Raw genomic sequence first — 12,652 nt, forward strand, 5'->3', positions numbered from 1 at the left:
ACAGGAAAAAGCGGATGGGGGGGTGGGCGGTGTGCGGCCAGTCAGCCGGGCTGCATGGGACTGGCTAAGGACAGTGGAAGAGTTTGACTCTTGTTACAGGAGAGCTGAGAGAGCTGACCCAGGCCTGTGACCTGAAATACTATCTTCATCATGATGGACACAATGTATATTCGATATCTGTGATTGTCTGTTATTATCTATCTTGCTGGCAGACAGAAAAAAGCATGGCCAGGGAGAACACCCCCATCTTGAAAGCTTTGGCCGTGAAGTGGAACCGGCGTTTTCACTCCTCATTGTTTCAAACTCAGTCTCATGATCCCATGTAACTTCCGAGGAAGGTCAGAAAGAAGAGAAAACAGCACCCGCTGCTGCCTTAGTCTGTGCCTGACCTAGTCTCTGGCCGTGCTCTCCCATCATTCTCTCCCTTTCATATGCACTGGCTAGGGTCATTTCTCTTTTAAGCCTTTGTGTTTATTGTTCCATTGATTAGAATCCTTTCCCCCTGAATCTGTATGTGGCTTCCTCCTTTATATTATTCTGATACCGAGTTAAACGAGACCTGAGACAGACCACCTTAGACCTTAGGGACACCTCAGACCTTAGTCCGAGTAGATACCACATTCCCCTGAACTATCCCTGTGCTGTTGCTCTGACTGATTTTCCTCATGATACATTTTACTACTTGAAATTCTTAAGTATTGTCTGTTTATGATGGTTGTCTAGCTTCCCCACCTAGATTATAAACTTTTTTTTAAGGACTTTATTTCTCAATAATCTCTACACCAAACATGGGGCTTGAACTTAAAACCCTGAGATCAGGAGTCATGTGATTACTGACTGAGCCAGCCAGCTACTCCTGACTGTCAACTCTTTTGAAGGCAGGGACTTTGCCTTGTTTACCATGGTGTCTCGAACGCTGACGACAGGAGAACATAGTACGTGCTGAGTTAACATTTGCTCACCCAACTGGACTGTCTAGAACGTTGCCTTTCCTTCCGCCTTGGCTAGTTCACTCAGTCTTCACGTCTTGGCTCAAATTCTACTTCTGCAGTGACTCCTTTCTGAAGAGCTAACGTCCCACCCTCTTCAGTGACAGTGAGTGTGTTCGGTTACAATAACATCCCATTGACAGCATTTCTGTCTGTCCGTCTGGCAGTACCTTGGGAAGGATTTATACTCATTTCGCATCAATTATCCTGAAGGGCGAGGGCTAGATTCCTCCCCGCTATACTTAGTAGGCCACTGACTGGATGACGGAGAGCCCCAGGCACCACCCACATTGCTGAGGAATCACTGCTTCATCCTGATTTTCTTCCCCAGAAGGGGTTGGCAAGTACTTCTTTCTGGGTCTGACATAATACTGTTTGCATCTGGGTGGCTTCCTCCTGGAAGCTGTTTTCGAAGTAGCCCTCGTGGTCGGCGCGCCCTCAGAACCTGGAATCCCTGAAGGGGGTGTAGACCCTCCAAATATTGGTTGATTTGATTTGACCCCCCCAGCTGCTTGTGTTAAAATCTAGCCTTGCATTATGTTTGCAAAACAGTCTTGGATGTTTTTATGATCTTTATTAGGCTCAGCTGCCAATAGAAGACCTGTGTGTTTCCACACCCAGTCTAGTTGGCCTCCAATGCACTTGTTAAAAATTGTGATTGAAAGAGAAGCCTAGATGCTGAGAGCTCCACGAGCTCTTCATGCAGTTTATGGTTTTAGACTCCAGGGGAGCTTTTTCTCCTCTGGGATTGGAATATACGTGCTAGAGGGATGTGCTTGCCATTTTCCAAGTAGAGAGCTACCATTTCTCTCACAGCTGTTTGCTAAGGGAAGAAGACAATAGGTCACACCGATAGGAAAAAAGCAAATTTACATTATGCTAAAGGCAGTATAATGTGCTATTTTTCCCCCTGCTGATATTTTAAGTTTTTGTGTTTATCGTTACTGAAGCTTGTCAGCATACAGCGTAGAGATTAGTAGATCCAGTTTTCCGACGAGTGATCAGTTATGGTGAGTGTATATTCCTAACCCTTCAAGTATCGAGGCATAAGGGTTTACATCCATTTACCTGTGAAAAGTTTTATGGAGCCTTAATTTATATTCATCTACTCAGCTACAAGAGAAGGAAAACGTGATTTAAAAAAAATACATATGTATGACCTTTTCATTTTTAACGTATCATTGAGCCCCTGCTGTGTTCTGGGGACTGAGACGTCTTTGCTGGAATGATAGCTGTGGTTTGATACTGACCAGATACTTAGTGTGTAGACCATTACAGAATGCAATGTTTTTAAGATAAAATTTTCTTAGGGCGCCTGGGTGGCTCAGTGGGTTAAGCCTCTGCCTTTGGCTCAGGTCATGATCTCAGGGTCCTGGGATCAAGTCCCAAATCGGGCTCTCTGCTCAGCGGGGAGCCTGCTTCCTCTTCTCTCTCTCTGCCTGCCTCTCTGCCTACTTGTGATCTCTGACAAATAAATAAATAAAATCTTAGGAAAAAATTTTTTCTTAGATGTGTAATACCGGGTAATTTAAGCATATTTAATGTCTTCATTGATTTTTGCTGTATTGGCATCCTCCTCTTTATTTGAATTTTGTGATTATTCGTGCTCATTATTATGAGTATCAGTTATTGTATAGTGAAGCCCTCAGACCTCTGAAGTGTTTTTTTTTTGTTTGTTTGTGTGCTTTTATTTTGTTTTTAACGATTTATTTATTAATTTATTTTGGAGCGGGGAGGTGGTGAGTGCAGAGCAGAGGGAGCCGGAGAGAATCCTCATCAGACTCCCCACTGAGCGCAGAGCCTGACTCAGGGCTCGAATCCCATGACCCCGAGCTCTTGACCTGAGTTGAAGCCAAGGGTTGGATGCCCAACCGACTGAGCCACGCAGCTGCCCCTGTGTTTTATAATCTTCCTCATTGTATGAAAGACTCTTGACTCCAGTGCTTTTCAGACACCTGCATCTACTTTCCAGATTTCCTCTCTTCTCAGCCCCTGTTGTGGGTAGCTGTCATTTTACTGTAGTCTGCTGGCCTCTAGGGCACCCTCTGGACTTCTGCTTCTGGTCTACTGTAGAGAAGCCGAGTTGATTTTTTTTTTTTTTTTTTTAAATTTTGCCTGTGATAAAAGGAGAAGGATTCCAAGTGAAGGCCTGAGTTCCAGGCATGACATTTATACTTGGACATCAGATAGGGAGTTCAGACTGAAGATGTCCCGGATTAAACTCCAGATCACACCTCTCACCATCCCTCAAAACCTCCTTCACAGGCTTTCCCATCTCAGTCGATGCCCCTGTCATCTGTTCGTTGTGTAGACTGTAAAGTCGGGAATTATCCTTGACCCCTCTCCGTCACCCTCTATATTCAGTCTGTGAGGACATAACACTGAGTCATCCTTCCGAATGCATCCCGAAGCTGATCGTTTTCACTTCTTCCTGCTGGTCCTGGCCGTCATCTCCTCTGACCTGGCTCAGGGCAGGAGCCTGCTAACTGATCTCATTTCCACTCTGCCCCCACTAGAGTCTCTTCTCAACACGGCTGCCAGCGTGGTCCTTTTACAACATAAAATGTCCCAGCCCCCAATCCTCTAGGGGTTTGGTTCCCCTTCCCACGCAGAGTAAAAGCCAAATGATCTGTAGGGTACTGTAGGATTACACCTCATTGCTCCCCATTTGTGGCCTCATCGCCGACCACTTTTTTCCCTCTTGCTCACTGCAGTCTGTACACGCTGGCCTCCGGGTGGGTCCTCACAGTTGCCAGGCACACGTTCATATGCGGGCCTTTGCACAGGTAGTCCTGGTACTCCTGGCCAGGCCTCTGTTTGGCTGACTCCCCCATGCCCCCAGATCAAGTTTTACTAGCTCAGGTGAGCCACCCAAGCCGTCCTATTTTAAACTGTACTTACGGTTCCCCTTACTCTGCTCTTGTCCTACACTTATCATCTAACATAATAATGTTTACCTCCATTAGAATTTAAGTGCCATAAGGCAGACCTTTAACTTTTTGCTCAGTGATGTATCCTCACTATCTAGAACAGTGCCTGACACATAAAGAGTACCTAATGGGGAGTATTTGGGGAATGAATAAATGGTTATCTCTAGACTTTGTGAATTTATGTATGTTACTAATTTGAAGCCATTTTCTCTGACTGACCTACTGTTAATCTTACTCTGGATATTGGGGTTTGCTTGATAAATGGCACAGATACACAAGGAGATACTACACCTGAGTTTCCATGTATGATAAGGAGTTGAGGGTTAACCTTATAACAATTTTTTTTAAAGAAATCTTGGCTGTTTAATTGCTTTCATTCTTCAATGTTTTTCTATATAGAGTTTATAGTTTTAAGTGTCTAGCCTGTTTTTTATTGAAATTTGAAAACTTAACGTAAGGCTGTTTGTTGGTATTGTTTTGTTAAAGAGCAAAATATTCCTAATTTGCTTTATTTTTGTATTTTACTTGTAGACACACTCTGTGCAGTTCTGGAGAGAGACACACTTAGTATTAGAGAAAGTCGACTTTTTGGAGCTGTTGTGCGATGGGCAGAAGCAGAATGTCAAAGACAACAATTGCCGGTGACTTTTGGAAACAAACAGAAAGTTCTAGGAAAAGCACTGTCCTTGATCCGGTTTCCGCTGATGACCATTGAGGAGTTTGCAGCAGGTAGGGCTGCACCCTGACCAGAATCTGTGTGCAACCAGCTGTCCGCCAGCCTTTGTGTGCAAGAGGAGAAGCAGCTGGTGTTTAGGAGTTTTAGTCCCATGATACGTGAGTGTGAGTGTGTGTGATTTCATCTACTTCTCCTGAGAGCCCTTCAAGATAACATTATACGTTATTTATTTTGACATGTGCATTGGGTTCTTTTTCCCCCTCAGAGTGGAGTTGCATGCAGGTTACTTTAGTTTCAGGCGCACAACAAGGTGATTCTGTCCTACAAGGCCTTGTGCTCACCACAGTGTAGCCACCGTCTGTCAACACGCAGCACTATGACAGTGGCATTGACCGCATTCCCTATGCCGAGCCTTTTGTTCCTGTGACTTCTTCATCCCATAACTGGAAGCCTGGACTCCCACTCTCCTTCATGCATTTTGCCCAGCGCCCCCTCCCCCCCCTGCCCTCTGGCAACCACCAGTTTGTTCTCTGTATTTATGGGTCTGATCCTGCCGATCCATTTGTTTTTATTTTGTTTTTGTTTTTTTAGATTCCACATGTATGAGTGAATATAGGTTATATTTTTAAAATACTATGAGTATATATAAAAATCATATTTTTATAGATTAGAGAACTGAACCTGAGAGGTATTAAGTGCCTTGCTCAAGGTTATAATGATAAATCTTTCTGATTCTTAAGATCAGTGCTGCTTTTTTTTTAAAAGATTTTATTTATTAGAGAAAGAGCATGGGAGAGAGAAAAAGCAAGCAAATATGAACAGGGGAGGGGTGGGGGAGCAGGAGGGGCAGAGGGAGAGGGAGAAGCAAGGCTCCCCACTGAGTAGGGAGCCCACACTCAGGACTCGATCCCAGGATCATGACCTGAGCCGAAAGCAGACGCTTAACTGACTGAGCCACCCAGGTGCCCCTGTTCAACGCTTCTGATGTAAAATCAGAGAGACCCAGGGGTGCCTGGGTGGCTTAAGTATCTGCCTTCAGCTCAGGTCATCTCTGGGTCCTGAGATCAAGCCCTGATTAGGCTTCCTGCTTGGCGAGGAGTCTGCTGCTCTCTCCCTCTCCCCACCTCCCCACTGCCTGTGTGCACATGCTCTCTCTCTCTCAAAGAAATAAATATCTTATTAGTAGGGGGTGCCTAGGTGGCTCAGTGGGTTAAGCCTCTGCTTTCAGCTCAGGTCATGATCTCAGGGTCCTGGGATGGAGCCCCGAATCAGGCTCTCCGCTCAGCGGGGAGCCTGCTTCCCGCTCCCCCTCTGCCTGCCTCTCTGCCTACTTGTGATCTCTCTCTCTTGTCAAATAAGTAAAATCTTAAAAAAAAAAAAAAAATCTCATAAATAAATATGTATATATGTATGTATGTATGTGTATATATATGCATATATATGTGGTTTTGAGTCTTCATTCTATGACCCATTCTCCTTATCCATATTGACATTGAGTATTATCTGCTTTTAAGTCATGGCCAGGTTGATTTAAAGGGAAAAGGAAATCAGGGACGCCTGGGTGGCTCAGTTGGTTAAGCAGCTGCCTTCGGCTCAGGTCATGATCCCAGCGTCCTGGGATCGAGTCCCACATCGGGCTCCTTGCTCATCAGGGAGCCTGCTTCTCCCTCTGCCTCTGCCTGCCATTCTGTCTGCCTGTGCTCGCTCTCTCTCCCTCTCTCTCTCTGACAAATAAATAAATAAAATCTTTAAAAAAAAAAATTTAAAGGGAAAAGGAAATCTCATTATTGTTTAAAACTATATTTTTATTTACTGGCCATTTGTATTTTTTCTTAACATTTGTGACTTTTGTTTTTTCTGTTGGGTATTCACATTTTTCTTGTTGATTTATCATAAATGTTCTAATTTTCTCCGAATTTGTTTTTGTTGGAATCAATGTTTTTTCTTTCTGCAAACTTTTTTATTGAGGTATAACGGCCACACAATAAAGTGAACACACCTGCAGAACCACACTTGCTATCAGTATGTCATTTATTACCAGTACTGAGAAGCCTTCATCGTGGTCCTCCAGGTCCCTGCTCTCCCTCCCAAAGGAGGGGCCTGTAAATTAGTTTTGTCTTTTAAATTTGTTTTGTTTTTGAACTTCTTTAGTTTTTATTTTAAACACCTCGTGCTTATCACCCTAAATGCACACCTTAATCCCCCTCACCTGTTTGTCCTGCCTTCCCCTCTGGTAACCATCAGTTCTGAGGGTCTGTTTTTGGTTTGTCTCTTTCTTTTATTTACCCCTATGATCATTTGTTTTGTTTCTTAAATTCCACATGTGAGTGAAATCATCAGGTAATTGTCTTTTCTGACTGACTTCAGTTAGCGTTATACTCTCTAGCTCCATCAAGGTCATTGCAAATGGAAAGATTTCATTCTTTTTTATGGCTGAGTCCTATTCGTGTGTGTGTGTGTGTGTGTGTGTGTGTGTGTGTGTGTGTGTACACACATGCATCACATCATCTGTCTCCATTCATCAGTTTATGGTCTCTGGGCTGCTTGTGTGTCTCAGCTGTCGTAGGTAATGTTCCTGTACACACCGGGTGCATCTGTCTGTTTGAGTCAGTGGTTCTTATTCTTTGGATAAATACCCAGTTAGTGTGATTTGCTGGACTGTAGGGGAGTTCTGTTTTTAACTTTTAGAGGAACCTTCATACTGTTTTCCGGAGTGGTTGTATCAGTTTGCCCACCAGCAGTGCCAGAGGGCTCCCCTTTCTCCACATCCTTGAAGATTTTTATTTGAGAGAGAGAGAGAGAGAGAGAGCACGTGCACACAGGCAGTGGGGAGGCGGCGGGGAGAGAGAGAGAGCAGCAGACTCCTCGCTAAGTTAACATCAGAAGTGTCGATCGGGGGCTCCTGGGTGGCTCAGTCAGTTAAGTGCTCTCTCTTGCTCACTCTCTTTCTCTCTCAAATCAATAAATAAAATCTTTGAAACAGAAAAAGAGCCTGTTTATTTTTGTTTGCTAGTTTTTTTTTTTTTTTAATTTTTATTTATTTATGAGTGAGAGAGAGACAGAGTGAGAGAGCATGAGAGGGGAAGTCAGAGGGAGAAGCAGACTCCCCATGGAGCTAGGAGCCTGACGTGGGACTTGATCCCAGGGCTCCGGGATCATGACCTGAGCTGAAGGCAGTCACTTAACCAACTGAACCACTCAAGCCCCTGTTTGCTAGTCTTTTTAAGAGTGAAAATACATAAGTGAAATTTCACACATAAGTGAAATCATATGGTATTTGTTTTTGTTTGACTTACTTCACTTAGTGTCATGCCCTCTAGCTCCGTCCATGTTGTTGGGGATGGCGAGATTCATTCTTTCTTTACGGCTGAGTAGTATTCCCTTTTAATATATACTGCATCCTCTTCATCTTTTCGTCTGTCGATGGCACTTGGGTTGCTTCTCTGTCTTGGCTTTTGATAAATAGAAAATCTTAATTTTAATGAAGTTCATTTATCAATCTTTTTCTTTAGTAAGGTGAAGGCTGTGTCTTTAAGAAATTTGCCAGCCTCAAGGTTATTAAGATATTCTCTTAAGTTCTCTTAAAGAAGTTTTAATGTTTCACATTTAACATTTAGATCTGTAAACCAATTGGATTTTTGGGGTTTTTTGTATTATTTTCTCACACATGTATATGGTATGAGGTAGAAGTTAAGGTTCATTTTTCCCCATGTAACTACATATTAAAAAACTACCCTTGCCCCATCCATCGCAGGGCCAACTTTGTTGTAAATCAGGTGATTTTGTTTGAATTAATCTGTTTCTGGAGTGTGTGCTCTGCTCCGTTGTTATATTTGTTTATTCTTGTACCAGTTCTACATAGCTTTACACCAGATCTTGAAATCTGGTGCTGAAAATTCTCCAGCTTTATTCTTCTTCAAGGTTATGTTGGCTCTTTTTTGTCTTTTTGCATTTTTTTTTTTTTAATTTTTTTTTTTGTCTTTTTGCATTTTTGTATAAATAAATTTTTTACTCAGCTTGTCAGTTTCCACCCCCCCCCCCAAAAAAATCATGGGATTTTGATTGGAATTGTGTTGAATCTGGAGATTGGTGTGGAGATAATTGACATTTCTATAATATTACTTGTCACTAATACTTACAATATTTTATAATATTTCTAGTCTGCTGAGAGTTTTATCATTTATCAGCTGCTTCTCTTCTTTTCAGATAGTGATAGAATAGTTCCCCCCTTTATTTTTGTTTTTTCAAATACGGAATTGACTTTATTAAGCAATGCATGAGTTGGGCAGCATCCCATCTAGCAAGCAGAGAGATGCTCTTTGCCATATTTTCTTAATATGGTGAACTCCACTTGTTTTTCCAAATTAAACCTACTTTGGATTCCTTATATAAGCCAGACTTAGTTGTCATTCTTTATCCTATGTTACCAAATCCAATTTGCTAAACTTTTTTAATAAATAGATTTTATTTATTTATTTGACAGAGAGAGATCACAAGTAGGCGGAGAGGCAGGCAGGGGGGTGGGGGAAGCAGGCTCCCCACTGAGCAGAGAGCCCGATGCAGGGCTCGATCCCAGGACCCCGAGATCATGACCTGAGCCGAAGGCAGAGGCTTAACCCACTGAGCCACCCAGGCACCCCTAATTTGCTAAACTTTAAAAAATATTTTTATGACTATTTCATGAGAGAAATTATAATTTTCCTTTCTTGGAATGAAATTGTGGAATTTTGATTACCAAGTTTCTACTGGTCGCATACAAAAGTTACAGATGTTTCTTTTTTCAGTGTTCAAGAGTTTGTATAAGATTGGTGGTTTTTTTTCCTTAAGTGTTTAGGAAAATTCACCAGTGAGGATCTATAGAGTTCTTTGTAGAAGATTTTGTTTGTTGTTGTTTTTAAAGATTTATTTATTTATTAGAGAGGGAGTGCTATTAACGCTTATGTTCCACTAGAGTAACCTCAAATGCGTTTAGAAATCTTTGAATACATAACCAGAATTTCTCTACCTCTCTGTTACTTTACGTCCTCTAGATTGAATGCACGTTATCATGTGAATATTAGAGGGTTAGGAATTGAAGTCCAGGCGCTTTCCTGAGGCTCTGTCTTTCTCTCTGCAGGTCCCGCTCAATCTGGGATTCTGTCCGACCGCGAGGTTGTCAATCTCTTTCTTCATTTCACCGTCAATCCTAAACCCCGGGTGGAATACATCGACCGGCCGCGGTGCTGCCTGCGGGGCAAGGAGTGCTGCGTCAACAGGTTCCAGCAGGTGGAGAGCCGCTGGGGCTACAGCGGGACCAGCGACCGCATCAGGTAGCTGCCTCGTTCGGGGGCCGGCTCGAGGCTCCCGCTGCAGATCGCTGACCGGGTTTTGTTTGCGACTGTGTGTGATCCGAGGTCCAGAGTCAGGGAGGCACAGCCGTCTCCTCGCTGGACCGTGACTGCGAGGACCTCTCAGGAAGCGAGTGAAGGTAGAAAGGTTTGGGGCGGGCTTCTGCGGCCTGGGCTCTGTTCCGATGGCCACTGCTGGGCAGCGGGCTCCGCACCTTCATTAAGCAAACCCTTGCTCTTAGGGCATCTAGCCTGAGTGTTCCCTTTGCACGGGAGGTCACAAAAGCTTGAATGGGAAAAAAAAATCAAAGAGTCCTGAAAGACACGTGGATATAAACCTGTTGAGGAATTTATCTTTGCTCTGTTGTGTTTTCTTTAGGTTAAATATAAAAATAGAGTAAGTACCAGTTTTTGTAAAATGGATTTTTACTTAGGTGATGGCACTTTAGTATCAAACGAGGAACTAATAATAAGTTTGTTAAAAGATAGAATTCTGAGGGGGAGGACTCATAATTATTGGGTGAAAATGGAAATAAATGCATTTGTGGACTACTTAATCTTTCACAATGAGAATATTATATAGGAAAATTTATGAGATGAGGCCAAAGTCACACAAAAGGACAGTAATAATAACCTTCTTTTAATAAATAAAATCAGGGTAGAAATAAATAATTTTAAGCATTCAGCTCAAGTAGCTAGAAAATGAATAGCAAAAAAAAAAAATAGAAAAGAGAAGGGAAATGGAAAAATGTAGAAATTGATGAATTTAAAACAGTAGAATTAAGAAATCCATAAGCTGGTTTCTTAAAAAAATCAAAATAAATAAACCTCAAAAATAGTAAAGGAAGAAAACATACATTTAGCATTAATAGTGGGGATATAATATCATATACTAAGGCAGTTTTTATTTTACTTCTGAGTTTACTCTGTGCTAATAAATTGAACATCTCGATGGAATGGATCATTTTATAGGCAAATATAAATTATCAGAATTGACTGGAGAAGAAAGCCTGAATAGACCAATTACCAGTGGAAGGAATTAAAAGTTATCAAAGAACTGTCCCTTCACAAGGTGGTTTTTACAGGTGAGTTTTATCAAACCTTCAAGGAACAGGTCATTTCCTTGAGGCTTAAAAGGAGAAAGTACTTCTTGGTTAATTATTAAAAGAAGCATAACCCTTATACAGGAGTCTGATGAGACAAAAACATGTCTAGGTCAGTCTCATTGCTACAGAAAGAACTTCTGCATAAGATACCAGTGTCTTGAACCTAGCAATACCTCAGAAAACCAGTACTGTATGAGCTAACAGGGTGTATGTGAAGATTGAAAAAATGGCTCAGTATTAGGAAATACATTAAATACCCATTCACCACAGTAGCAGACCAAAGAAAAAAAGGAATATGATTGTTTCAGTAGGTGTCAGAAAGACTTGATAAAATCTCACCTTCATTCCAGATGTAAGTGTTCATAGACTTGGTCTAGAAAAATTCTTTCACATGATAGACTGTCAAAACCTCAAGAGAGCAATGCTGGCCAGCCTTGCTGTGTTTCAGCAGTATTATAATTCTGGGTGATGGGATTTTTTTGATTGTCATAAAGAGTAAGGAAATTGAATACTGAATTGAATTTTGAATTGAATTGAATACTTGAATACTGGAAGGGAAGAAGTCTTTTTCATTATTTGCAGATGACATTATCTACATTAGTACCAGTTCTTTTTTATAATAAAATATTTTATATTCCCTCTTAACTAAACTGATGAAATTCATAGACTGTATGCTTCACACATTGCTTTTAATTGCCATGATGACCTAGTTGTAATGGAGCAGTAACCATAACTGAGATCAAGTAAAAGCCGTGCTTCAGTCTGTGGGCACTGGACAGACAGAAGCAGGCAGTCCGCATGCACCCCAGCGTGCCGAGACCACTATGCTGGCGGGGGACAGGTGTAGCATCCTGATGTGTCAAAAACCAGGAGCAGTGTTGCTGCTAATCGTGTCATTTTTTTTAAAGGTTTCAAATAAAACAAAATACAGTCACTCTTATTTATTTTGTTTACAGATTTGCAACTCGCTGACTCGCTAAAACTTATTTATACTCCCCAGATCAGTACTTGCGGTGCTTTCTTAAGTCACAGGAGAATTTTTTGGGGCTGGGGACTGTATTCCTATGTGAGGTCACACAAGAAGATGCTCTGTGCCTTCTTATTTTCTCTGTCCTGTGCGAACGGAGATAGGAGAGGGCAGCGCAGGGTTGTGCAGGCGTGCAGGTTCACTGGGCCATGTGAACCCTAACTCTGCACCTGTTGGTGGGGGACCTCAGGCAAGTCACGGAACACTTCTGAACCTTTGTTTTCTCTTTTGTAAAATAAAGAAAATGGAATATACTACGATGAGCTGTTTTTAGGATTATAACCCATGTGAGGGGTGCATGTGTGTGTGTGTGTCTGTTTCCCCCAGGAGCAATGGTTTAGTATTTGTGCAACTTTATAGAATATGATTACTACAAATACAAGAATTGACTATGTAATATTTATATATTATATATATATAATATTTCTGCTCTATATTGATCACCTCTTGTAAAGGTCAGTGAATATTAAAATTGTCATAAAAAATCTGTGGTTTGTGTTGAAGCACTGTGTGATGCTAGGGACTTGGGGACCCCACTTTGCAAAGAGAACAGAGGGCTAGTTATAATGCCCTAATTCCATCCTTTGCACAGACAAA

General features: G+C 41.9%; 1 protein-coding gene across 3 annotated transcripts in view; it reads left to right on the top strand.

Annotated features, from left to right (window-relative positions):
* The window catches only part of BTBD1 (BTB domain containing 1), a 42,128-nt gene that overhangs the window by 19,764 nt on the left and 9,712 nt on the right, over positions 1-12,652 (top strand). For all 3 annotated transcript variants that reach the window (XM_047738397.1, XM_047738398.1, XM_047738396.1), the window contains exons 4-5: positions 4,451-4,648; positions 9,712-9,904. In XM_047738397.1, the coding sequence (XP_047594353.1) occupies positions 4,451-4,648; positions 9,712-9,904 (391 nt within the window). The remainder of the gene's footprint in view (positions 1-4,450; positions 4,649-9,711; positions 9,905-12,652) is intronic.

This window comes from Lutra lutra, chromosome 7, assembly GCF_902655055.1.
Source record: "Lutra lutra chromosome 7, mLutLut1.2, whole genome shotgun sequence".
Classification (NCBI taxonomy): Eukaryota; Metazoa; Chordata; class Mammalia; order Carnivora; family Mustelidae; genus Lutra; species Lutra lutra.